This window comes from Punica granatum, chromosome 5 (assembly GCF_007655135.1).
Source record: "Punica granatum isolate Tunisia-2019 chromosome 5, ASM765513v2, whole genome shotgun sequence".
In the NCBI taxonomy this organism is placed as follows: domain Eukaryota; kingdom Viridiplantae; phylum Streptophyta; class Magnoliopsida; order Myrtales; family Lythraceae; genus Punica; species Punica granatum.
In genome coordinates this window covers 6,636,318-6,664,167 of record NC_045131.1, presented here as the reverse complement: position 1 = coordinate 6,664,167, position 27,850 = coordinate 6,636,318, and the positions used below count along the sequence as shown (strand labels likewise).

The 27,850-nt window shown below is 41.5% G+C and overlaps 2 protein-coding genes, 1 long non-coding RNA gene and 2 pseudogenes across 3 annotated transcripts; 2 read left to right on the top strand and 3 right to left on the bottom strand.

The window, feature by feature from the left end:
- Positions 1-777: 777 nt before the first annotated feature.
- Positions 778-2,590, bottom strand: LOC116209587 (annotated as a pseudogene).
- Positions 2,591-10,625: 8,035 nt separating this feature from the next.
- LOC116209711 lies at positions 10,626-13,026 on the top strand. The gene is made up of 4 exons (XR_004157302.1): positions 10,626-10,778; positions 11,785-12,051; positions 12,579-12,785; positions 12,888-13,026. It is a non-coding gene; the product is annotated as an uncharacterized LOC116209711 (long non-coding RNA).
- LOC116209710 (putative calcium-transporting ATPase 13, plasma membrane-type) lies at positions 12,434-16,100 on the bottom strand. The gene is made up of 2 exons (XM_031543447.1): positions 14,755-16,100; positions 12,434-14,573 (listed from the first exon to the last, which is right to left on the bottom strand). The coding sequence occupies exons 1-2, from the start codon at positions 15,846-15,848 to the stop codon at positions 12,596-12,598; spliced, it is 3,072 nt and encodes a 1,023-aa protein (XP_031399307.1). The 5' UTR covers positions 15,849-16,100; the 3' UTR covers positions 12,434-12,595.
- Positions 16,101-18,599: 2,499 nt separating this feature from the next.
- LOC116207954 lies at positions 18,600-23,322 on the top strand. Its single transcript, XM_031541099.1, has 5 exons — positions 18,600-18,697; positions 20,546-20,689; positions 21,684-21,725; positions 21,859-22,192; positions 23,091-23,322. The coding sequence occupies exons 1-4, from the start codon at positions 18,600-18,602 to the stop codon at positions 22,115-22,117; spliced, it is 543 nt and encodes a 180-aa protein (XP_031396959.1). The 3' UTR covers positions 22,118-22,192; positions 23,091-23,322.
- A 371-nt stretch (positions 23,323-23,693) lies between these two features.
- Positions 23,694-26,796, bottom strand: LOC116207953 (annotated as a pseudogene).
- Positions 26,797-27,850: the final 1,054 nt, after the last annotated feature.

Here is a 27,850-nt window from a genome sequence, read left to right as displayed (position 1 = left end):
CAGCTAGAGCAGGAGGATATGGTCTGTTGGCTCCTTCACAAGTCTGGTAAGTTTACAGCTTCAAGTGCATGGGCTAGACTGCGGCCTATGGGACCTCCTGTGGTATGGCATAAGGCTGTTTGGTTCTCGGAAACATTCCCCGAGCTTCATTCGTTGCTTGGCTTTGTGTTCCTGATAGGCTAAGCACAAAGAGTAGAATTGCAAAATGGAGCACTCAGGTGGTAGCTACGGAGTATGAGTTTTGCGGTCAGGATGAAGAAAGTAAGGATCATTTTTTTTTTTCCCTCCTGCCAAGTTACGGCTTCAATATGGTACAGCATCCTGGGAAGAGTGGGAATAAACAGGTCTGCAGCAAGCTGGTCTACCGTAGTCTGTTGGATCTGCTCATTGCCTGGGAAGAAGCTGTATTTAATAATCTTAAAGCTCATAAGGACAGTTTACATATACTGGATATGGATGGAGAGAAATCAATGGGTGTTTCAAAAGCATAGCAAGCGGGTGGAGAGTTTGGTGAAGGATATAATCTCAACGGTGAAGATGAAGACTGTTTCTTTGCCTATATTTCATTTGAAACCGTACATTCTTCTATTGCTCTATCTCTAGGCTTTTGATGGTTAGTTGTTATTGTTGGTAATGCTTATATTCGGATGTGTGGTTCTCTCTGTATATATTCTTTGGAGATGAATAAACACACCATTTATCCAGAACAAATACTGATTGGTATCTATTTTCCATGGTTATACGTGAGATGGGTTAAGATTTATTACCCATATGATATGCTAATTCTTTAAGTTGTCCTTCGTGAAGATATATAATGCCATATGAGCCATAAAACATGAATATCCCAATGAGCACTTCAATTTTTTTCTCGGTGTTATATGCAAAGATCCTTGCAAATACAAATAATTACTGAGGGAGAAGGAGCTGCGGAACGGAAAATTAAACTGATAAAAGCTAATTCAAATTTACATGAATCAGCAGCTACTGCAAGTCAACTCATCAGTAAACCTATGAAAAATTGTTGTGATTCCTAGAGTCCTTGGTGTGTTTCCTTAGGACTTGACACTGCGATGTTCCTAGGATGCTGAGGCTTGTTTCCTGGGAAGGAGAGACCGTACAGAGGACCCTGGAATGCACTTGATGAGCCATCCAATGGGCCAAGTTAGCGATGCTATCGCAATGCAGGCAGCCACTGTGTCCAGCCCAGCCTCTCGGTGTTAGTGAACATCTCGAGGAACTCGACCATCAGCACCTGGAAAACTAAGGTGACTCCAATGATCCCAATGAACAGCTTATTCTTGTGGAGGCCCTTGAACAAGTTCTTCTCCTCGAGCTTCCTGGCATTGAACTCGTTGAAGACCTGGCAAAGGATGAAGTAGTTGAAGATGATTGTGTTCTTGACCACCTCTCCCACCCTGAAAATGGACCTGCCCTTGAACTGAAGGATCAGGACAGTGACTTGATATGAAGCTTGAGCAAGGAGATTCCTCCATATGACTATAAGTGGCTCAGATCGATGCACAGGTGGGTGCTTGAGGAGATCGTCTGTCGGCCGCTCCGTAGCCAGTGCAAGAGCACCCAAAGTGTCCACTATCAGGGTGATCCATAGTAGTTCGACTGCATTCAAGGGGACTTCGCCCGAAGATAATGCCACTACGACGATGATCACATGGGCGGCCACAATAACTGTGAGTTGGAACTGGATAAATTTCTGGATGTTGTTGTACACACATCGGCCCCACCCGAGTATAGTCACCACTGAGGCAAATTTCTGGAGCTTTCTTTCGCGACCGCGGTCCCTTCGATTCACATGGAGAGGCCAATGTCAGCCTCCTTGAGGACAGGGGCATCATTTGTCCCGTCTCCCATGACTACAACCACATCGCCCTTATGCTTCAGGGTCTGCACCATTAGGAGCTTATCAAAAGGGGAGGATCGGGCCATCACGTGGATCTTGCCTACGGCCGCAAAACTCTCTTCAGGTGAGAAGTTTCAGAATTCCACGCCTTCAACTATTATCTCTTCGATCTTGGAGTTGTCTTTGGGATTTTCGAGAATGTCACACTCGATGGCAATCGCCCTCACGGTGTGAACATCGTCTCCGGTAATCATCTTAATGTTCACCCCCGCATTCTTGCATGAATCCACTGCTGATCTAACTTCCAGGCGGCATAGATCTTTCAAAGTCAGGGCGCTGATCTTGTTTGTGCAGATGGTGGTGGTGAGCCCCATCGTCTCACAAGCAGAGAGCTTCTGGACCATGGCAATATTGTCCGACACCATTCGCTTCATCGCATAAGCGAGAGTGAGAGTGACTGCCTGAGGCAAACCCTTGGGGATTGCAACTACTACCATCGCCCCGGCTGTAGCAATGATCACTAGGACAGCACGCATCACATCATTTTGCTTCGTCTGACCGCTTCTGTACTCCACACTTCCACTCTCATCACGGGTCTTGCCAGTGAAGCACATGGTATGTAAAACGCATCAATTCGATTATCTTACTCATCATTTTCGAGTTTATCCAACTTATTTTGCATGGGCATGCCCTGGTACTGTTATTAATATAAAATATGATGCTGCCTAATAAGAAAATGTTGGGGATAGGGATGTACTCAACCAAACAATAACGCAGCGATTAATCTTCCTCCCCTTCTAGTGTAATCGAGATAGGAACTAATCAAATCAACCAACAAGCAGTAAAGTAAAACAACACCAAGAATTTTACGTGGAAAACCCCAATGTGGGGAAAAACCACGGGACCAACTCCGAATCAACGATCCACTATGAAGGTTATACAATGTCTTTCATCAAGGGTAAACCCTTGGATCACCAAACTCAAGAGAAACACTCTCTTGGATCACCCAAATACTAAATTCGTCACCCACACCGGGTGGTTCACAAAATCAGCTGAAACAGCACCTACAGAGCTCGAATAGAAATTCTGACCGTTCAGAAGTTAGCCCCACGTGTTGTGAAGCTGCTGTCAAAATTTCGTCCCAATCGGAGTTCGTTTGATGTCCCGATCGAGGTTTGATCTCCAGCTGCGCGCTGCCCCTGTTGAGCAGCTCTTCCTTTGTTCTTTGTGCTGTTTTGCTGCTTGCAGCTTCTCTGCCGCTGCTGTCTACACTCTGCTGCTACTGCAGTCTGCTGCTGCTTTTATACCTCAGCTGATTTGCTGAAGAATAAACCCTAACAAAAATGGGTTCTTGGGCCTATTAAAGCCCGATAAAAGCCCAATACAATTTGAGCCCAACTTCCTCCAAATTAGAGGGATACCCAACAAACTCCCCCTCCCGACTATTTGGAGGCTTCAAGCATACCGGCTATACTTCGGCAAACATGAAGTTTCTCCCTAGCGAGAGGTTTTGTCATCATATCAGCTCCATTCTCATCAGTGTGCACTTTGTCTAGCTTCACCAGCTTGGACTCCAACACATCTCTAATCCAATGAAGCTTGATATCGATATGCTTCGACCTCGAATGGAAAGTGGGATTCTTGCAAAGATGAATTGCGCTTTGACTATCACAGTGTAGAACATACCTTTCTTGCTTCAAGCTCAACTCCTGCAAAAACTTTTGCAACCACAACATCTCCTTGCAACCTTCGGTCACCGCAATGTATTCGGCTTCCGTTGTAGACAAAGCGATGCACTTTTGAAGCCTTGACTGCCATGAGATAGCTCCCCCTGCAAAAGTCATCAAGTATCCCGAAGTGGGTTTCCGGGAATCAATATCTCCTGCAATATCCGCATCCGTATAGCCCACTAACTCCGGCTTACCAGTGCCAAAGTGTAAACACACCTTGGATGTTCCTCTGAGATACCTCAGAATCCACTTAACTGCATTCCAATGCTCTTTCCCTGGATTGGAGAGAAAACGACTAACCACACCAACAGAATGAGCGATATCTGGTCTTGTACAGACCATGGCATACATCAAACTTCCTACAGCTGATGAGTAAGGAACTTTCTTCATCTCTTCTTTCTCCTTCTCACTTGTAGGACATTGCTTCGAGCTAAGTTTGAAATGAGAAGCAAGTGGTGATGAAACTGGTTTAGCATTACCCATGTTGAACCGATCCAAAATCTTCTCGATGTACTTCTCTTGAGAAAGCCAAAGTTTTCCACTTGATCTGTCACGAGAAATATGCATCCCAAGGATCTGCTTTGCCGGTCCCAAATCCTTCATGGCAAAGGACTTGTTGAGCTCCTTCTTCAACTCTATAATCTTGCTCATATCATGACCAACAAGTAGCATATCATCCACATATAACAATAAAATGATAAAATCACCATTCGAGAATTGTTTCACGAACACACAATGATCTGAAGTTGTCCGTGTGTAGCCATGGCTCAACATGAAAGAGTCAAACTTTTTATACCACTGCCGAGGTGCTTGCTTAAGCCCATACAAGCTCTTCCTCAGCCTGCACACCAAATGCTCCTTACCTTTAACTCGGAATCCTTCAGGCTGCTCCATATATATTTCTTCCTCCAAGTCACCATGTAGGAAAGCTGTTTTTACATCGAGCTGCTCGATCTCCAAGTTCAGACTAGCTGCCAGTGCGAGAACAACTCGGATCGATGACATCTTGACAACGGGCGAGAAGATCTCCTCGAAGTCAACTCCTTTCTTCTGGTTGAAACCTTTCACTACCAGTCGAGCTTTGTATCGAGGTCGCGAGTTCTCTGTCTTCAACCTGTAGACCCATTTGTTCTTCAATGCTCTCTTACCTTGCGGTAGCTTCACTAGGTCATACGTGTGATTTTCAGACAAGGAGTTCATCTCCTCATTCATCGCCTTCAACCAGTGCTCCTTGTACTCATGTGCCACAGCTTCATCATAGCACTCAGGTTCTCCCCCGTCAGTCAGTAGCACATATTCATGAGGCGGATATCTTGTAGATGATCGTCTTATTCTATCAGATTGTCTAGGTAGATCTGCAGGCCCTAACTGTAACTGCGAGCCTGTATCATCCGTAGTCACATCATCATCTACCTGAGGAATCTCACCCCCAGTCGTGGTTTCTTCATACTCACCAGGTACCTCTTCCATTGGATACTCTACATCAACCGGTACAGGAATAGAGATCTCGTGAGGATTGCCTACACTGGCCTTCTCTAACTTTTGCAAATCCTCGATTGTCTGGTCCTCAAAGAAGACAACATCCCTGCTCCTGATGATCTTCTTGCTATCAGGGTCCCAAAGCCTGTACCCGAACTCTTCATGTGCATAACCCAAGAAGATGCACTGTTTTGCCTTGGCATCAAGTTTTGATCTTTCATCTCGAGGAATGTGAACAGATGCCCTGCACCCGAATACTCTGAGATGCTTGTATGATACTTTCTTGCCGGTCCACACCTGCTGGGGTACATCTCCATCAAGTGCAACTGACGGTGTAAGATTAATAAGATCAACCGCTGACCTCATTACCTCGCCCCAGAAAGGCTTAGACAGTTTCGCTTGAGAAAGCATACAACGAACTCTCTCAACAATTGTGCGGTTCATTCTCTCTGCAAGCCCGTTCTGTTGTGGTGTCTTCGGTACCGTCTTCTCAAGTTTGATACCGTGAGTCCTGCAATAGTTCTCGAAAGGACCTCTATACTCACCACCATTATCAGCTCTGACACATTTCAGCTTCATGCCTGTTTCTCTTTCCACTGCTACATGGAAGTTCTTGAAAATCTCAGTCACCTGATCTTTAGTTCTCATAGGGTAAGCCCAAACTTTCCTGGTGTGATCATCTATAAATGTCACAACATAGAGAGCACCACCAAGAGATCTATCCGACATAAAACAAACATCTGTATGCACAAGATCAAGTATATGATGGCATCTAGAGGGACGACTTCTAACAAAAGAAACTCTCCTCTGCTTACCAGCTAAACAGTGATCACAAGTGCTCAAGTGCATACCTTTAACGGGCAAAGACTGCTTTCTAGCAAGAATTTGAATACCTTTCTCGCTGATATGCCCAAGTCTCCTATGCCATAGCTCGATAGGATAATCCTCAACAACATTAACCTGACCGGAGTTGTGTCTGGCACGCAGCCTGTAGAGAGTGTCGGTCTTCTGACCCCGTGCCACAATCAACGAACCCTTGGAGAGCTTCCATCTCCCATTGCTGAATTCATTACTGTAGCCTTCATCATCAAGTTGACCCGTCGAGATTAGGTTAAGGCGAATTTCTGGAACATGCCTCACCTTCTTCAAAAACAACTTGCAGCCAAGCTCGGTCTCTAGACAGACATCACCAATACCGACAATCTTGCATGATTGTCCATTCCCCATTCTCACATAACCATAGTCCCCGGTAGTGTAAGATGAAAAGAAATCCCGATGAGGAGTGACATGAAACGAGGCACCTGTATCTGCAACCCAGGTAGAGTCCTGACATGTGAAATTCACATAAGCTTCATCACAAATGATGTAGGTCTCTCCATCACATGCCATTGCTGTAGTGCCTTCTTCCTTCTTGCTCTCACCGTTGCCATTCTGATTTTTCTTCAGAGCTCTACACTCCCTTTTGTAGTGTCCCTCTTTTCCACAGTGATAGCAAGTGACCACTTTCCTCGTCTTCGACTTTGATCTGCCCCTCGATTTGCCACGTGAGTTACTATGCTTGGAAGAGAAATTTCTGCTTTGACTTCTCCCCGTTGTTCAGTAACCAAAGCTTCAGACTGAATGGAAATTCCCGTGCCTTTCCTTCTAGTCTCCTCATTAAATAAACTGTCTGTCACCGTAGCCAACGATAGCTTCCCGTTTGGCGCTGAATTGCTTAATGCAACCACAAGTGTGTCCCAATTATCCGGTAGAGTCCCTAAAAGTAGACAGGCCTGCAACTCATCGGGTAATATTATCTCCAGGTTCGTCAACTGGTTAATAATATCCTGGAAATTACTCATGTGCGCAGCCATATCACCTCCATCCTGGAAACGAAGATGAACCAGCTTCTTCACGAGGAATGCCTTATTTTGTGGTGTCTTCCTCGCATAGAGATTTGTCAATTTATCCCACAAAACTTTCGCATTTGTCTCCTGAGCAACATGATGATAAATACTATTGTCTATCCACTGCCGAATCAAACCAATAGTCTTCCGATTTGTGCGTTCCCAAGCCTTGTCATCCTTATCTTTGGGTTTCGCGGAATCCCCTTCAATAGGATCGTACAAATCCCTGCAAAATAGAAGATCCTCCATCCGAGACTTCCATATAGAGTAGTTGGTTGCATTCAACTTGAACATAGATCCTGTAGACTCCTCCATCTCGAAAACACCGAAAAACTCAAACTTCTCTAAACCTGGCTTTGATACCACTTGTTGGGGATAGGGATGTACTCAACCAAACAATAACGCAGCGATTAATCTTCCTCCCCTTCTAGTGTAATCGAGATAGGAACTAATCAAATCAACCAACAAGCAGTAAAGTAAAACAACACCAAGAATTTTACGTGGAAAACCCCAATGTGGGGAAAAACCACGGGACCAACTCCGAATCAACGATCCACTATGAAGGTTATACAATGTCTTTCATCAAGGGTAAACCCTTGGATCACCAAACTCAAGAGAAACACTCTCTTGGATCACCCAAATACTAAATTCGTCACCCACACGGGTGGTTCACAAAATCAGCTGAAACAGCACCTACAGAGCTCGAATAGAAATTCTGACCGTTCAGAAGTTAGCCCCACGTGTTGTGAAGCTGCTGTCAAAATTTCGTCCCAATCGGAGTTCGTTTGATGTCCCGATCGAGGTTTGATCTCCAGCTGCGCGCTGCCCCTGTTGAGCAGAATTCGGCTCTGCTCTTCCTTTGTTCTTTGTGCTGTTTTGCTGCTTGCAGCTTCTCTGCCGCTGCTGTCTACACTCTGCTGCTACTGCAGTCTGCTGCTGCTTTTATACCTCAGCTGATTTGCTGAAGAATAAACCCTAACAAAAATGGGTTCTTGGGCCTATTAAAGCCCGATAAAAGCCCAATACAATTTGAGCCCAACTTCCTCCAAATTGGAGGGATACCCAACAGAAAATAGGTCAGGCAATGTAGTCAATTTTTAACGTACCAGATCATCAGGACTCCGAGGACAACCAAGGCAATTGTGAAGCCGATTATCCCAATGCTGTCGGTCAGTTTGTTGAGTCGGGCCTGCAGGGGAGTTTCCTCAGCCAGGTCGCGGGCCACTGAGCTCATTATCTTGCCCCAGGCTGTGTTCATCCCCACCGAGGTCACCATCATTTGGGCATACCCATCCGTCACCTTTGTCCCCGAGAGCAGGAAAGGATTCTCGTTACAGTTCACCTCCACGTGAGCGTTCTCCCCGGTCACGCTCAACTTGTCAACAACCTTCAGAGAATGCCCGTCCACGAAGAGCCTCTCAGCAGGAATCCGATCCCCAATCTTGAGACACACTAGGTCGCGCACAAGGACCTCGACAATGGATATCTTCTGCCTGCTCCCATTCCGTTGGTGCTCTACCGCTGGAGCTGTTTTGCTTATGGAATGTCATCAGTTTCTTAGGGAGAGAGCGTGGGGGGATTCCGACAGTGAAAGAGGAAGAAAAGCTACGTGGCCGGAAGTTGCGAAGCTGGAAAATATATATATATATATATATGTGTGTGTGTGTGTGTGTGTGTGTGTGTGTGTGTGTGTGTTTATTTTTAAAGAAGTAGCATAGATAGGAAAATGGTATAAATGTCCAATTCAATCCTGACTAATCCAGTAGAGTTTGGTAGGTTTACTAAGAGTTAAAGTTATCCCATCGTGAATTTTCTGAATTCACAAAAACTCAAAAACCTTATTTAAGCGAAACAGGCGCTGAACAGTTTGAACCAACCCACATTGGTAAAGATTGTACAGCTTTATTTATTAGATTTTGAATGAAAATTAAATTTCCTTTTTAAACTAGGTAAGTCTTTCATCTCTTCTCTTTGTAAACTGTGTAAATGTAAATCTTTATATCTTTATTATTCAATAAAAAAAATTGTGTAAATCTTTTCTCTCTTTTAAAATGTTAATCCTTATATGAAAATTATTTTGTTGCAAATTATGTTGACTTTGGAAAAATTAAATCGACAATTACCATTCGGGAATATTATTTGATATCATATAGATATGGAAACAATTGATATTTCATGTATTATTATCGTGCTATATAAATATATATATAAACTAGTCGTGAAGCCGACGCGTTGCGCGAGATTAAACGTGATTTATTATTCTATTAATTTTATTATTATATAAATTATATGTGCAATAAATTTTATAAATAGTGATTTACAATCAATAGTAATAAATATATTTTTAGACACATATATAAGACTAATAATAATTTAATTTCAGGAATAGGATAAGAAAAAACATATGAATTTTTATGTGTGAGAAAAAGCAAAAGGTTAAAAAACTCACCTCCAAAAAAGTCTAACCCTCAACATGCCTAAAAAAAATTTGTGTGTGCATGCGAAATTTTTTTAAAAAAATATAGTGGTTGCAATATTTTCAGAGTCAAGTTGGTCACGATTTATATGTAATACATCCACTATTTATAGAATATCATACACAAGGTAATATATTTTTATTTATCTATAAAAGAATGATTTGATTTGCTTTTGGAGAACAAATATGTCATATTTTATTATATTTTTTAAAAATTTAAATATATATCTATATGCTTTTAAAAAATTTTAAATTTTGTTTCTAAGAAAAAGCTCAAAATCCAAATAAGTAACGATCGTTATAAGAAATCTATATCTATATATATGTTTTAAAAAGTAAATCAAAAATCATTTTCTCAAAAAAAATCGAGAAAATAATGACTGAACCGACGAATCTATATTATTATTTTAAAATTTTAAAATTATCCAAAAATAAAAAAAATTAAAGAAAGCTAAAAAATCGAGAAAATAATAAACGTTCTTACAAATCTGTATCTATATATTTTAAAAAATTAAAAATTTTAATTTTAGAAAAAATAAAATAACTGAGAAAAGTTCATTCAACAACGGAATGTATTAAAGTCATCTAATCGGGCCAACCATATTATTGCTTTCATAAATGCTAATCGTGGAGTCCGTGCATTCTATTATGCGAGGTAAAATGTGAAAAAGAAAAATCCCAAACATAGTAAGGTAAAAGTAAAAAAGTAACATAAGATTAAGGGCCTGTTTATTTTCAAAAAAAATTTAAATCTGCTTCATTTAACTCCACTTATTTTCAATTCAACAACACAATTATTATTTTTCATTTTTTCTTTAATTTTTCTAATCATTAAATTTAATTTTTAATTTTAAACTCTCTTAACTATTCATTATTTTTCTACAATTCAACAATACAATCATTACTTTCTCTCAACTATTCATTACTTTTCACATTTTTTCTCATAATTCAACGACATAATCATTAAAAATCAATTAAAATTAAAACTCAACTCTAAAATCAAACACAACCTAAGTAACTACTAATCACTCTCTATTTGTTGGGCCGAGAGCCCATCAAGAAGCCAAGCCCAATCATGATGGAAGGGCCCCCACCCCCTTTAAGAAATCACGGTCACGGGGAGGCCCCGCCCGACACCACGCCGTTACCGTTAACACAGTTAACGTCAGCCAGTCACCATTTCTACCGTCAAGTCCACCTCTTCCGCTGCTGCTGCTCCTTTGTACAATCAAGCTGAAGAAGAACACAGTGCCTCTGACGGTGAAGTGAGGGCTGTTGCTTCAGTTCATTCTGGGTCCCTCTTGCCAACAAAAAGCTCCCATGGTCCCGCCATTCTTGAGCAGATTAAGGTTGCTCTCTCTCTCTCTCTCTCTGTGTGGCTACCACCCCACGGTGAAAGTTGCAATTTTTTTATTACTCGGGAATTCCAATAATCATTTCTGGCCCCATAATTTATTCCTGGAGAGTGGGTTCTGTCTGTCATGTCTTATGGCTTACCATTAAAGATTTTGTTTCACTTTCATTTATTTGTCTGGGAGCGAGGGAGATTTGAGAGTTGCTGTTTCATCAAGACATTTCCATCCAATGTTGTTGAACAGACAACCTAGTCGAGGACGAGAATTTGGTGGGGGGAGAATGGATTTAGTTCTTTTGAAGTTTGTCTGTCTAATTGATCATAAAAAGAATTAGCTTTTGGTTTAGAAATTTCTGGTTCATTTCTGTGATGTGATTAAGCTGTAGTCATACTGAATTGGGGTTCCTCTAAAATCGATAATGGGAATTATTTTGATAACTGGGTCGGTCCAAAGCGGAATTTAATAACATGCAACTATAACGGCACAACATTATATTTCCTTTCTATTGTCGCATACCAAATGATCCTTTAGTGTAAAAGAAAAATGTCTCCAGGACTGTACTTTCTTTCATCTAACACTAGTCAGTATGAACACTTATTTCCAGTTCTGAGACCTCTATGGAGAATTTATTGTAGTACTTAAACCAATATCTTTATTGTGATAAATTATCATTCTCTACAGAAAAAATAAAAGTTCGACTGTTCTCTATGGTCTTATTGCTGTTATTTTTGTTTCCCCTTTTTTCTCTTTTCTACACATTTATGGAAAACGCTTCTCAAGAGAGTAGTAAATATGGCTCATCTAAGCATCTTGGATCCATGCACTGCACTGCACCGCAGAGTCTTCATCCCGGAACCTTCTCTTATCATGGCTCTCATTATTCTTAGCCAAACGATGATTCCCTTATCCCACTTTATTATCGCTTACTGTTTCTCTCCTTTTCCTGTTTCATCTTTTCACTGTAGTAGTTTTTCATTAACTAAAAAATACAATCTTGCAGGTCCGAATGCACCTGATAGCCTAGACCTGAAGCTTGAGGAATGCTTTAAAGAGATGACCTTTTAGGTATCGAAGTTTAGATGTGTCAGAATTATCTACAGACACACCTGGAAGCTTCTGCTAGAAAAAGTGAACGCTAGCTTCTTCTTATGCCGCTAGTCTTATATACTCGACTCCATGTTCCAAGGTTCTTGCCTTGATGTTAACATGCCAATAAAGCAAAAGGTTCAGCTTTTGACGTTTCCTCGGTTCACCGGTTGCATTATGAGTGAGTCTTTGGATTCTGTGTGTTTTGTACTGCAGAATCTGAATCTTCTAAAGTAGACTTCTAAAAACTTCAGGAATGATAGAAAACAATAAGATTTGTTTCACATTTGGTCGTTACATATATAGTCATGGAGTCGCATTAAAGACCAGCATGATTGGTATCTATTTTCCATATTTATATGTTAGATGGTGTAAGATCCATTACCCATATGATATGCTAATTTTTTAAGTTGTCCTCCACGAAGATATATTATGAGCCATAAAACATGAATATCTTAATGAGCACTTAAACTTTTTGTGTGAACCTGAATTCTTTTTTCTTGGTGTCATGTGCAGAAATCTTTGCAAATAGAAATTATGAGGGAGAAAAAACTGCTGAATTCAGAATATCAAACTGATAAAGCTAATTATAATTTACATGAATCAACAGCTACTGCAAGTCAATATCACTAAACTTATGAAAGATTGTTGTGATTCCTAGAGTCCTTAATATGTTGCCTAAGTAAAAAAGAAGATTTATTTCCTTAGGACTTGACACTGCCATCTTAGGATGCTGGGACTTGTTTCCTGGGAAGGAGAGACCGTACAGAGGACACTGGAATGCACTTGACAAGCCATCCAATAGGCCAAGTTAGTGATGCTATCCCAATGCAGGCAGCCCACTGTGTCCAGCCCAGCCTCTCGGTGTTTGCGAACTTCTTGAGGAACTCGATCATCAGCACCTGGAAAACTAAGGTGACTCCAATGATCCCAATGAAAAGCTTATTCTTGTGAAGGCCCTTGAACACGTTCTTCTCCTCGAGCTTCCTGGCATTGAACTCGTTGAAAACCTGGCAGAGGACGAAGCAGTTGAAGACGATTGTGTTCTTGACCACCTCGCCCACCCTGAAAATGGACCTGCCCTTGAACTGAAGGATCAGAAGGACAGTGACTTGATATAAAGCTTGAGCAAGGAGATTTCTCCACATGACGAGGGTTATAAGTGGCTCAGATCGCCCCACAGGTGGGTGGCTCAGGAGATTGTTTGTGGGCCGCTCTGTCGCCAGTGCAAGAGCACCCAAAGTGTCCATTATCAGGTTGACCCATAGTAGTTGGACTGCAGTCAAGGGGACTTCACCCGAAGATACTGCCGCTATGAAGTTGATCACAAGCGCTGCCACATTCACTGTGAGCTGGAACTGGATAAATTTCTGGATATTGTTGTACACACATCGGCCCCACCTGAGTACAGTCACTACTGAGGCAAAGTTATCATCCAGTATGACTATATCGGAGCTTTCTTTTGCCACCTCGGTCCCTTGGATTCCCATGGAGAGGCCGATGTCAGCCTCCTTGAGGGCAGGGGCATCATTTGTCCCGTCTCCTGTGACTGCAACCACATGGCCCTTCTGCTTCAGGGTTTGCACCATTAGGAGCTTATCAAATGGTGAAGATCGGGCCATCAAGCGGATCTTGTCTACAGCCTCAAACCTCTCTTCAGGTGAGAAGTTTCGGAACTCCACGCCTTCAACAATCATCTCATCAACCTTGGAGTTGTCTTTGGGGGTTTCAAGAATGCCGCACTCAATAGCAATCGCCCTTGCAGTGTGGACATTGTCTCCGGTAATCATCTTGATGTTCACCCCCGCATTCTTGCATGATTCCACTGCTGATCTAACTTCCGGGCGGCATGGATCCTTGAGCCCCACCACACCCAAAAGTGTCAATTCAGTGTCCTCAAGAGAGCTCTCGTGGGGCTGTGGGTCGGTAACTTCTTTGTGAGCAAACGCAATGCAGCGGAGGCTCTTTGCAGCCATTTTCTCAATTATTGCCCTGATCTGGCCTCTTGCTTGAGCATCAAGCATTTGTTTGTCTCCATCCTGGGAATAAAATTGCCAGCAATGTGCTAAAATCATCTCAGCTGCTCCCTTCCAGTGCACATGAATATGTGCACCTCTCCTCATTGAGACCCCACTCCTCTTCTTCTCTGAGTTGAACGCTTCGACTTGAAGAATTTGGCAACCGCGCTTCAGCTCGTCCATCTTCAGGCCCAGCTCAATCACACCCCATGAGAGGATGGCTTTCTCTGTTGGGCTACCTGAAACTTCTGGAACCGAAGCAGTACCCTCTGGCCTATAAACAGTTCCTGTCGTGTTCAGCCCGATCCCTGCTAGGAGCAGCTCAAGGACAGTGGGTGCTGCATCATTATTCTTGACGCGTTCTTTCCCGACCCAGAACTCGGTGACCTTCATCTCATTCAAAGTCAGCGTGCCAGTCTTGTCAGTGCAGATGGTTGTGGCGGAACCCATCGTCTCACATGCGGAGAGCTTCCGGACCATGGCATTGTCAGACATCATTCGCTTCATCGAGTAAGCGAGAGTAAGAGTGACTGCCAGAGGCAAACCTTCGGGAATTGCAACCACTACAATCGTCACTGCTGTGGCAACGATCCTTAGAACAGCATTCATCACATCATTTGTTTTTGTATGACCGCTTCTGAGCTCCACATGTCCACTCTCATCACGGGTCTTCCCGGTGAAGTACCTGGTATGTCAAACATATCAATTTGATATCCAAGGTATAAGATTAATGTACACTACATTTCCAATTATCTTACTCATGTTTGAGTTTATCTAACTTATTTTGCAGGTAGGCCTTGGTACAGTTATTACTATGATATATGAACTTGCCTAATAAGAAAATAGGTGTGCATATTTAGCGGTACCTGATCATCAGGACTACAAGGACAACCAATGCAACCGTGAGCCCGATTTTCCCAATGCTTGAGGTGAGTTTGTTGAGTCGGGCCTGCAAGGGAGTTTCCTCGGCCAAGTCACGGGCCACTGAGCTCATTATCTCTCCCCAGGCTGTGTTCATCCCCACCGAGGTCACCATCATTCGGGCATACCCAGCCGTCACCTTTGTCCCCGAGAGCAGGAAAGGATTCTCGTTGTCGTTCACCTCCACATGATCGTTCTCCCCAGTCATACTCGACTCGTCAACCTTCAAGGAATGCCCGTCCACAAAGAGGCCATCAGCAGGAACCTGATCCCCAATCTTGAGACACACGAGGTCGCCCACGAGGACCTCAAAGATTGATATCTTCTGCCTCCTGCCTCCGCGGAGGACCTCGACCTTTATGTCACTGCTCACGTTCGAGAGCTTCTGGAATTGTCGGCTCTGCTTGTAGTTGCTAACGGCCGAAACGACCACAACTAGGAAGATCGCGATGATAATGCTACCTCCTTCATACCAGCCTTCCTTCAAGCCGTGCTGTTTGATACCAAACGCAAGAGAGAGGACCGCGCAGCCCAGGAGGATCAATATGGTCAGGTCCTTGAAGGCTTCCAGGACAAACGCGAAGAACGGCTTTGCAGGCAGTCTGGTGTACCTATTCTCGCCAAAGACATTCTTTCTACGTGCAAGATCAGTTTCATCGTCTCCGCTCAAGCCGTTTTCCAGGTCAGTTTCAAGAACCGAAGCGAGCCTACTCACCCCACCGAATTTCGCCAATGCGTCAAGGCTCTTCTCCCTAACCATGGGGCTCAGAGACTTCGGGTCGACTTTCTCATCCTTCCCGTCCTTCAAACCATCATCACCAGGACGGACGTCGATCGCCACATAGGAGAGCGACCGGAGGATCCCAAGGTTGTTCTCGAGAACCTTCTTGGTGAGGGACTCGAGCACCTTGGTGAAGTAGATGGCTGTGCAGGCGAGGCGGAGCCTCCTCCGGTGGGCTAGCCTGACGGCTGGTGATGAGCAGCTGGTGGTTTCATCAACAGCAGTGATCTCTCCAGGTTTTCGAAGCCTAAGAGACATTGTAACGCCCCGAAAAAAGATCTAAAGAGAGCTTTCAGTCGTTTTGACTACGAGAAATCTGGTGAACAGTGTTTACCGGGAAGGATACTTGTGTATTGCGAGATTGGGTGGCTCCTATATATAGCATGAAGGGGTGAATGTTTCCAGGAAATTTCACTTCACAAGAAATTTTGAATGGAAATTAAATTTCCTAAATTGCGTAAATCTTTGTTGCGTGTATTTCTTGATTCTTGAAAAATTAAAACGACAGTTACCCTTTACAGCCTTATTATCAGTAAATTAGAGCGGGGAATAAATTCATGGCATTTTCCAAGAAGTTTCACGGCCTTTTTTTTTAACTTCCCTTAGAATTCATAACGGATCCTACTAGGGAATATTATTTGATATCGTATAGATATGGAAACAATTGTAATTTCACGTATAATCAGTGTGCTGTATACATACAACTCGGCTGCCCTCATTGGGTCCAAGCGGCTCATTTCGATCTTGTTGCATGCAAATTGTATGACAGGGATACGAAAAATTTTGCCATATCTGAACGGTATAGTGTTAAGGAGAAAAAAGATTGATAATTTACCCGCTTTGGCTCGACCCCGCTTTGATAAATCACTCGTATTAATGATGAAAGCGAGCAAGTGGATGATCTTACCATACGCGTTTTAAGAGTGTCGCTTTGGGACGCGGGGCATGTTCATGATCCAAAATTTGATTATTAGTTGTTTTCCTCAAATTGATGGATGAGACCGGACCTATATAATCCAAAATTTGAAATTTGTTGCAGAGCAAGGCAGACTAATACTACTACTACTACTGATGATAGCTCGTCATCATCGTCGTAGTGATGTACGGCCGGTTACCGTACCCTTTGTTTTGTTTAGATTGGAGGGACATGCAGCCCTTCCCTCCTTTTCCTTTTCCTCCACTTCATTCCATATCGAAACAAAAGGTAAGGTTGTGTTTGGTTTTACAGTTGAGTTAAGTTTTGATTTTAAATTAGTTTGTAACAATTGTGTTGTTGAATTATGAGAAAAAGTGTCAAAAAAGTAATGAATAGTTGAGAGAAAATAATAATTGTGATGTTGAATTGTGAAAAAAATAATGAATAATCGAGATAAGTTAATATTAAAAATTGAAATGAATGATTAAAAAAATTGAAAAAAAAAGAAGAAGAGAAAAGTAATAATTGTGTTGTTGAATTGAAAATGGGTGGAATTAAATAGAATAGAGTTAAAAAAAAATTCGAAACCAAATGGACCCTCAATGGTTTAGTGCCCATCATTATGGAACTTGTTAGGGTCGATCTAAAGCGGAGGACTTTCAGCCGAGACCTTAGTAGTAGTCACCAGCACTGTGGTTGCATACTCAGGCATGGCATGCATTAGGATAGGAACTCTCGATCAATCGATCCTGACGAGGCATGAGGGACAATACTGTATGTAGACAACCTTAATTTAAAGTAGGGGGAGGGACTTGATTAAATTACATTGGAGGGAGGTAAATCAAAAGGCTCAAAAAGATCAGGGAGTGAGTATTACTGGTCGGTAATGCCTCAAATGGACATCTGATTGATCCTGAGATTTTAAATGAAACACAAATTTTCTTGGTAACATTGTGGGGTTCTTTGTTGAAAGACATATATTTGTAAGGTATCCTCCAATTTGAAGGAAGAATCGGGCTCAATATTATTAGTTGTTTTTCCCAAAATTGATGGATGAGAGTTTTTTGTATGTAAACAAAAATATAAAAGATCTATTATTGACAAAAATAATTCATTATTAGTAAAAATAATATTTTTTATGTATCTTTACGGCGTAATCGTATTATCGTTGCACACAAAAACTTCTCCAGTAGGACATCGTGCAAGTTGTCCAGGTGCATTGAATCTCCAATCCCATGAGGACAATATATTGATTTGTTCAGTCATCATAAGGCTAGAAATTTCTTGCCTAATTAGGATATCATAAGTATATATATGGCGTGTTTTACATTCCATTTGGTTTGTCACTTGTGATGCATTTGATCTGAGCAGACTTATGTAATGACGGTCGGTCGACTTTGTCACTAGCCGATCTTTCTAATCCGCATATTCCGCATTGGCCGCTCATTGCTAACTGATGATATATGGGAGATGGACAGGGTCAAACAATAATCCAGGCAAACAATTAATTTATGAATCTTGTCTGCTTGTTTTTTATGTATCTTCTGTTGCATATACAGACAGACAGACAGACATATAAGTGCTGCATATGAATGTGTGGTTAGGGTTTCTGGGTCGTCACACGCGGTTGGGTCTTTTGATGAGATCCCTAGCTAGCTATGTCTTTGGGATTGAGCTCTCTTTTTTTATATGCATCACCTAGTATCAGAAGACTTAATAGGTCCAGTTAATTTATATTCGAATCGGATCGACCAACTAAAGAATACCGAATAAAACTTTCTCCTATATAGATTTTTTCCATCTATAAGACTCTAACATGAAATATTATTCAAAGAAAACGAAAGGGATGCAGAACCATTGAAATCAAGTCAAGTTAGTAATTCTCTTCATCTTCTAATACACCCCTTTCTTAAATATTATAACTACTGTGTCTTTCGTTGTATATGTTTGGTTTTTTATAACGTACTTGATCAGTTAATTAATTAATTAATCCTCTGTCTGCCTGTCTCTGGAGGGTTTTCTCTTCTGCAATTGGGATTAATGCAGACTTTGATTTTTCTTTTTTGATAAACGAACCACAACAAAGAGTGAAGATGTCGATATGTTTTGTTGCTTTGTATAGGAAGTACACATCAAAGTACAGATTGACTGTGCATAGTTCTGGGGATCTCTATACCGCATATATATTGAGGTAAGAGAACAGTTGGGGTGGTCTCACCTTATACTTTATACTTCCAAAGAGAAAATTGTCCTAACGATACCGACATTATCATGCGGATGCATAGTTTGTCCTCTTAGATGGATACTAGGTCCCGTAACCTCTGTATCGTCGATGTTGACCTTTCTAAATTAGGATTACGAAATTAATGACGAGAGGATTTCCTCAATCTTTTTTCTTTTTCTTTTTTTCCGGTTGACATGATTAGTATTATATTTACTTGGACAGTTGAAGGGCAAACCAGATAAGTACTTTTATAGTTGTGACTGATGTACGTACCATGTATAGCCTTCTACATAGATATAGAGGCCACTGCGTCAATATAAGAAAGTACACCTCTTATTCCAGTTCATAACTAGCATCTTCGAGATATTATGATCTACTCAATAAGGTGTAAGCAAGTGTATATATATGAGCATGTTGTATCGAGTACGGAAAAAGACACTCTTGGCTATGACATTTCAAATGTTTTGAGCCACCCGAAAATAATGGTGCTTCTTATATTGCTAAGTTTGAGCCGGTCTATCGATTCATAATCTGATTTGAGCCTAAAACAACTGTACTACACTCTTGTTCATGCCACGAATGCATATCTTAAATGTTTTTTTCTTTTTTCTCCTGATTTTTTTTTCCTTCTTTTTGGTGAAACATTTGGGGGTTGTTAAAGAGGGTTTGTCAGGAAGCTGCATTCCAGCTAGAGACCAAATCAACTTTCCTCTTCTCTTCAAAACTTCTCCCAGGCTTTGTTGCCGAATTCCGGAGAGACAATGTTGCAACTTTTTGTGGAATTGATTACCTATCGGCTAGGGTTTGTTACATTACATGACAATGCCATTTATTATCACGACCTTCCCATCCGATCGAAGACTTAAATAACTCCCTCCCTCGAAACATGCTTTTATACGGTGCTCGACTCTTGTCTGTTGGTGACATTCGGTACGCATGCAGTTTTCTCTATATAACTATATGATTGCGAAGTCCCAACAACGAGGGATCAATGGGGATAGTGGACAAAAGTATTCATACGTCAAGTGCGAGTGATCACAAAGCTGAGTTTGACTTTGTATTAATTGTTCGATTCTTCGAGTGATGTTCCACGGTGAAATGTGAATTATCGAAGGGAAAATAGTATACGCGTTGAGGTTAAAGAGTGGTTATGTATATTCCAATACCTTTGGTCTGTTAAAACGTGAAGCATTAGAATGTTCTACGATCGGTGAAAGATGATCCCTCACATTTCATATCCTTGACCATGTCGCTGGAGAAGGACCATTAGCATTTCTCTAATACCCTTAACTCATGATTTGGGTGATTTTTTAACTAGTTGACCATAATTATTATATTGAAAAATGAAACAAACTTCTCATTTTTGAATAGATATAATATTTCTTAAAAAATTTCCAAAAAGTTGAATAATTAAAACATTTCTCCATAAAATTTAAATATTATAAAAAAATATGAACAAAAATATCTAAATTAATGAAAACATTTATTCATAAAAAGTTGAATAAGCTCAATTTTATTAATTTTTTACACACCCGCGCAACAAGCATGTCTAAACCTTTTTTTAAAATTAAATATCTCATATGAGTTCATAGAATTAGAAAAGTTTTAATCTGATAATTTCTTGGAATACCGGAAGCAAAAGCAAATAGAAACTTTTCGATTTGTGGGCCCATCAATCTTTATTTGGTAGGCCGAGAGCCCATCAAGAAGCCAAGCCCAATCATGAAAGAAGGGCCCCCACCCCTTTGAGAAATCACGGTCGCGGGGAGGCCCCGCCTCATACCGCGCCGTTACCGTTAACACATTTAACGTCAGTCGGTCGCCATTTCCACCGTCAGGTCCACCTCTCCACTGCTGGCTGCTGCTGCTTCTTCGTACAATCAAGCTGAGGAAGAACAGTGCCTCTGATGGTGAAGTGAGGGCTGCTGCTTCAGTTCTTTCCGGGTCCCTCTTGCTTCGGTTCTCTCTCTCTCTCTCTCTCTCTCTCTCTGTCTACCCCACTGTGAAAGTGTCAATTTTTATATTACTGGGGAATTCCAATAATTTTGGTTCTGTCTGTCCTGTCTTATGGCTTATCATTAAAGATTTTGTTTCACTTTCATTTGTTTGTCTGGGATTGAGAGTTGCTGTTTCATCAAGACATTGCCATCCCATGTTGTTGAGCAGACAACCTAGTTGAGGACAAGAATTTGGTTGGGGAAGTATGGGTTTAGTTCTTTTGAAGTTTGTCTAATTGGTCGTAGAAAGAATTGGCTTTTGGTTTGGAAATTTCTGGTTCATTTCAGTTGAGATCAAATGTGATTAAGCTGTAGTCATACTGAACTGAGGTTCCCCTAAAATCGGCAGTGGGAATTATTTTGACCGCTGGGTCGGCCCAAATTAGGAGGTTCCAGGATAATCTAATGGTGTTAAACCACGTCATCGGACTTGGGAGGATATAACTAGGTGGCTTCGGCATTTACTATTTAGTTATGCAGGTTAACGAGTTAGAAAGACACAAAGCTGATTACCGATTGATGGTTAACGATGCTTGAATTATTTGTAACTCTAGAAGAGAGATGCTCCCTATGTGGAGCGGGCTTGTGAAGTTTATATTGGCTTCAGCATTTAAGAGTGAATTTATTGAACTCGAGAATGGCTTAGGGTGTCACGTGCCGATATCCTCAAGCTCTTTGGTTTATTCTCTGGTATCCTCAAGCTTTTACAGTTAACGGAATCTGTTAGGCCTTTTTTCTTTTTCAAGGTATGAGATGGCAAGCTCATATACTTTTGGCATGATAGCTGGTTACCTGTTGGACCCTTGGCTTCATTTTGCAATAGACGTTATGTTTGCTTCCCCACCATCAAGGGGAAAGATATGGTTAGGTCTGTATTGAAGCATGGAACCTGGTTGTGGCCAAGAAGTAATGATCCCCAGGTTGCTCAGATTAAAACTCTGGCTCAAAATCTGCAGCTGGAGCAGGAGGATCGGTCTGTTGTCTCCTTCACAAATCTGGTAAGCTTAAAGCTTCAAGTGCATGGGCTAGACTCCGGCCCATGGGACCCCCTGTAGTATTGCATAAGGCTGTTTGGTTCTCGGGAAACATTCCCTGAGCTTCATTCGTTGATTGGCTTTGTGTTCCTGATAGGCTTAGCACGAAGAGTAGAATTGCAAAATGGAGCACTCAGGCGGTAGCTATGGAGTATGAGTTTTGCGGTCAGGATGAGGAAAGCAAGGATCATTTTTTTTTTCCTCCTGCCGAGTTACGGCTTCAATATGGTACAGCATCCTGTGAAGAGTGGGAATCAACAGGTCTGCAGCAAGCTGGTCTACCGAACTCTGTTGGATCTGCTCGTTGCCCGGGAGTCTTAAAGCTCGTGTGGACTGTTTACATCTACTGGATATGAATGGAGAGAAATCAAAGGGTGTTTCAAAAGCATAGCAAGCGGGTGGAGAGATTGGTGAAGGATATAATCTCAACGGTGAAGATGAAGACTGTTTCTTTGCCTATATTTCATTTAAAACTCTTGCCTCTTGGTTTATTCCATGGTGTCACATCAATACTACCTTAAAAAAAAAAAATCTGCTTTGCATTTGATCAGCATCAGAGTAGAGGTGCGATATTGCTAATCTCACAAAATGAATAGCTCCATTAGTTTCTTTGCGGTCATTTCTTCGAACCATGTTGTACTAAGTTTCAAAAACGAAGTTAGGAGAAAATGGCTTGTAGTTACTATGAGAGAAGCCATGATCTTGTTAGGTAGAACATGAATAGTTGAGCTATGGCATAACTACTACTTATAAATCTCTACCTCCACTTCTTTACGAGAACACTGAGAAAATGGAATTTAATAACATGCAACTATAACGGGTCAAAATTATATTTCCTTTCTATTGTCGCATACCAAATGATCCTCTAGTGTAAAAGAAAAACGTCTCTAGGGCTGAACTTTCTTTCATCTAACACTAGTCAGTATGAACACTTATTTCCAGCTCTGAGACCTCTACGGAGAATTTATTGTAGTACTTAGACCAATATTTTTATTGTGATAAATTATCATTCTCTACAGAAAAAATAAAAGTTCGACTGTTCTCTCCGAGTGATTGTTGCATTTTGATTTGGGGGCAAAGAATGTGATGGATGGTCCCATTGCTGTTATTTTTGTTTCCCCTTTTTTTCTCTTATCTACACATTTATGGAAAAGGCTTCTTAAGAGAGTAGTAAATATGGCTCATCTGAGCATCTTGGATCCATACACTGCACTGCAGAGTCTTCATCCCAGAACCTTCTCTTATCATGGTTCTCATTATTCTTCTCCTTTTCCTGTTTCATTTTTTCACTGCAGTAGTTTTCATTAACTAAAAAATACAATCTTGCAGGTCCGAATGTCACTGATGGCCAAGACCTGAAGCTTGAGGAATGTTTTAAAGAGATGACCTTTTAAGTATAGAAGTTTAGATGTGTCAGAATTATCTACAGTCACACTGGAAGCTTCTGCAAGAAGAGTGAACACTAGCTTCTTCTTATGCCGCTAGTCTTATATACTTGACTCCATGTTCCAAGGCTCTTGCCTCGATGTTAGCATGCCAATAAAGCAAAAGGTTCAGCTTTTGACGTTTCCTCGGTTCACTGGCTGCATTATGAGTGAGTCTATGGATTCCGTGTGTTATATACTGCAGAATCTGAATCTTCTAAAGTAGAGGATTTTTAAAAACTTAAGGAATGATAGAAAACGATAAGATTTGTTTCACATTTGGTCGTTGCATATATAGTCATGGAGTCACATTAAAGACCAGCATGATTGGTATCTATTTTCCATAGTTATATGTGAGATGCGGTAAGATTCATTACCCATATGATATGCTCATTCTTTAAGTTGTCCTCCACGAAGATATATAATGCCATATGAGCCATAAAACATGAATATCCTAATGAGCACTTCAACTTTTTGTGTCAACCTGAATTCTTTTTTCTTGGTGTCATGTGCAAAAATCTTTGCAAATAGAAATTATGAGGGAGAAAGAACTGCTGAATTCAGAATATCAAACTGATAAAGCTAATTAAAATTTACATGAATCAACAGCTACTGCAAGTCAGTATCACTAAACTTACGAAAGACCGTTGTGATTACTAGAGTCCTTGATATGTTGCCAAATTAAAAAAGAAGAAGATTTATTTCCCTAGGACTTGACACTGCCATCTTAGGATGCTGAAGCTTGTTTACTGGGAAGGACAGACCGTACAGAGGACAGTGGAATGCACTTGACAAGCCATCCAATGGGCCAAGTTAGTGATGCTATCCCAATGCAGGCAGCCCACTGTGTCCAGCCCAGCCTCTCGGCGTTTGCCAACTTCTTGAGGAACTCAATCATCAGCACCTGGAAAACTAAGGTGACTCCAATGATCCCAATGAACAGCTTATTCTTGTGGAAGCCCTTGAACCCGTTCTTCTCCTTGAGCTTCCTGGCATTGAACTCGATGAAGACCTGGCAGAGGACAAAGCAGTTGAAGATGATTGTGTTCTTGACCACCTCTCCCACCCCGAAAATGGACCTGCCCTTGAACTGAAGGATCAGAAGGACAGTGACTTGATATAAAGCTTGAGCAAGGAGATTCCTCCATATGACGAGTGTTATATGTGGCTCAGATCGCTGCATAGGTGGGTGGCTGAGGAGATCGTTTGTCGGCCGCTCCGTAGTCAGTGCAAGAGCACCCAAAATGTCCACTATCAGGTGGACCCACAGTAGTTGGACTGCATTCAAGGGGACTTCGGCCGAAGATAATGCCGCTACGACGTTGATCACATGGGCGGCCACAATAACTGTGAGTTGGATATTGTTGTACATGCATCGGCCCCACCTGAGTATAGTCACCACTGAGACAAAGTTACCATCCAGTATGACTATGTCGGAGCTTTCTTTTGCGACCTCGGTCCCTTGGATTCCCATGGAGAGGCCGATGTCAGCCTCCTTGAAGGCAGGGGCATCATTTGTCCTGTCTCCCGTGACTGCAACCACATCGCCCTTATGCTTCAGGGTCTGCACCATTAGGAGCTTATCAAAAGGGAAAGATCGGGCTGTCACGCGGATCCTGTCTACGGCCGCAAAACTCTCTCCAGGTGAGAAGTTTCGGAACTCCACGCCTTCAACTATCATCTCTTCGATCTTGGAGTTGTCTTTGGGAGTTTCGAGAATGCCACACTCGATGGCAATCGCCCTTGCGGTGTGGACATCGTCTCCGGTAATCATCTTAAAGTTCACCCCCTCATTCTTGCATGATTCCACTGCTGATCTAACTTCCAGGTGGCATGGATATTTCAAAGTCAGGGCGCCGATCTTGTCCGTGCAGATGGTTGTGGCGGACCCCGTTGTCTCACAAGCAGAGAGCTTCCGGACCATGGCAATATTGTCCGACACCATTCGCTTCTTCGCATAAGCGAGAGTGAGAGTGACTGCCTGAGGCAAACCCATGGGGATTGCTACTACTACCATCGCCCCGGCTGGAGCAATGATCATTAGGATAGCACGTGTCACATCATTTCGCTTCGTCTGACCGCTTCTGTACTCCACACTTCCGCTCTCATCAGGGGTCTTCCCAATGAAGTACCTGGTATGTAAAACGCATCAATTTGATATCCAGGGGCATAGATTAATATACACTACATCACCTAATATATCGATTATCGTACTCATCATGTTCGAGTTTATCTGACTTATTTTGCATGGGCATGCCCTGGTACAGTTATTAATATAAAATATGATGCTGCCTAATAAGAAAATAGGTCAGGCAATGTAGTCAATTTTTAGCGCACCAGATCATCAGGACTACGAGGACAACTAAGGCAACCGTGAAGCCGATTATCCCAATGCTGTCGGTCAGTTTGTTAGAGTCAGCCCTGCAAGGGAGTTTCCTCGGCCAGGTCGCGGGCCACTGAGCTCATTATCTTGCCCCAGGCTGTGTTCATCCCCACCGAGGTCACCATCATTCAGGCATACCCTTCTGTCACCTTTGTCCCCGAGAGCAGGAAAGGATTCTCGTTACCGTTCACCTCCACATGACCGTTCTCCCTGGTCACGCTCAACTCGTCAACAACCTTCAGAGAATGCCCGTCCACAAAGAGTCTGTCGGCGGGAATCCGATCCCCAATCTTGAGACACACAAGGTCGTCCACAAGGACCTCGACAATGGATATCTTCTGCTTCCTGCCTCCACTGACGACCTCGATCATTTTGTCACTGCTCACATTCCAGAGCTTCCGGAATTGCCGGCTCTGCTTATAGTTGATAATGGCCAAAACGATCACGAGTAGGTATACCCCGGAGACAATGCCGTCATCTTCAGACCAGCCTTCATTCAAGCCGTTCTGAAAGAGAGGAACCCGCAGGACAAGAGGAGCAACATGGCAGCCGGGTTCATATAGGCTTCCAGGTAGGACTTGAAGAAATTCTTTGCGGGCGGTCTGCCGTTTTCCAAGTCAGTTCCATGAGCCGAAGTGAGCTTACTCACCCCACTGAGCTGCGCCAAAGCCGCAAGGCTCTTCTCCTAATCATGGGGCTCAGAGACCTTGGATCGACTTTCTCATCCTTCCCGTCCTCCTTATTCGAACCATCATCGCCAGGAGGGACGTCGATCGTGATGGAGGAGAGCTTCCGCAGGATCCTGGGGTTGTTCACGGGAACGCTATGAGACATCGTAACGCCTGAAAGAAGATCGATGGAGAGTGTTCAATCGTTGCAGTCCACTGCGAGAGGTTCCGTTGATGCTCTCCCGCTGGGGCTGCTTCGCTTATGGGATGTCATCAGTTTCTTAGGGAGAGCGTGGGGGGAATCCGACTGTGATAGATGAAGAAAAGCTACGTGGCCGGGAGTTGCGAAGCTGAATATATATATATATATATATATATATATATATATATGTATGTATGTATGCATATGTTTATTATATATATATATATATGTGTTTATTTTTAAAGAAGTAGCATAGATTGGGAGATTGTATAGATGTACAATTGGGGTCCGACTAATCCATTGAGTCGGGTAAGCCTATTAAGAGGTAACGCTTCTCCAACGTGGATTTTATGCATTCACGAGAACTTGAATCCAAGATTTTATTTAAGCGAAGTAAATGTTGAATAATTTCAATCAATCCAAGTTAATGGAGATTATATAGATTTATTTACTAGATTTTGAATGGAAATTAAATTTCCTTTTTAAACTGTGTAAATCTTTTGTCTCTTCTCTTTTTAAATTGTGTAAATGTAAATCTTTATATCTTTATTATTAAGCCAAAATAAAATTGTGTAAATCTTGTATCTCTTTTAAAATTTTAACCATGATTTGAAAATTATTTTGTTGCGGATTCTGTTGATTTTGGAAAAATTAAATCGACGGTTACTATTCAGGAATATTATTTGATATCGTAAGATATGGAAACAATTGATATTTCATGTATTATCATCGCCCTATATAATTATATATATATATATATATATATATATATATGTATAAACTAACCGTTTAGTTAATGCATTACACGAGATTAAATGTGATTTATTCTTCTATTAATTTAATTATTATATAAATTATATCTGCAATAAATTTTTAAAAATAGTGATTTATAATGAATAGCAATAAATATATTTTTAGACATATATATAAGACTAATAATAATTTAATTTCATAAATACGATAAGAAAAAACAAATGAATTTTTTATGTGTGAGAAAAAGCAACCCCTCTAGAAAGTCTAATGTGTACCTAAAGTAAATTTGTGTGTGTGCGAAAAATTTAAAAAATATAGTGATTGTAATATTTTTTAGAGTCAGGTCGGTCACGATTTACGTGTAATATGTACATTATTTATAAAAGATGTTATTACTTCATATATCCTATGGTTTCACCGGATTTTTAAATTTATCATATGTTTTAAAAATTACTCAAAATATCTCATGATTTTACATTTAGTTCCAAATCTATTCCGCCATCAATTTATCCGTGAATGAAATGTAAGTAAACTCCAAATTTATCCCATGGTTTTAATTTTTTTCTCAAATCTATCCCATGGTTTAATTTTTTTTTCTCAAATCTGTCTCCGGTAAAGGGCCACAGTAGTAAGAATGGGCTCACTTACGTTCCACATTA

Excerpts from the sequence above, each read along its gene's own strand:
- LOC116209710 (XM_031543447.1), bottom strand. The coding sequence starts at position 15,848 with ATGTCTCTTAGGCTTCGAAAACCTGGAGAGATCACTGCTGTTGATGAA. Across the intron at positions 14,574-14,754 it reads CTTGTAGTCCTGATGATCAG|GTACTTCACCGGGAAGACCC; the intron begins GTACCGCTAAAT and ends TTGACATACCAG.
- LOC116207954 (XM_031541099.1), top strand. The coding sequence starts at position 18,600 with ATGTCGATATGTTTTGTTGCTTTGTATAGGAAGTACACATCAAAGTAC. Across the intron at positions 20,690-21,683 it reads TCCGGGTCCCTCTTGCTTCG|CTGGAGCAGGAGGATCGGTC; the intron begins GTTCTCTCTCTC and ends CAAAATCTGCAG. Across the intron at positions 21,726-21,858 it reads TTGTCTCCTTCACAAATCTG|GCTTAGCACGAAGAGTAGAA; the intron begins GTAAGCTTAAAG and ends TGTTCCTGATAG.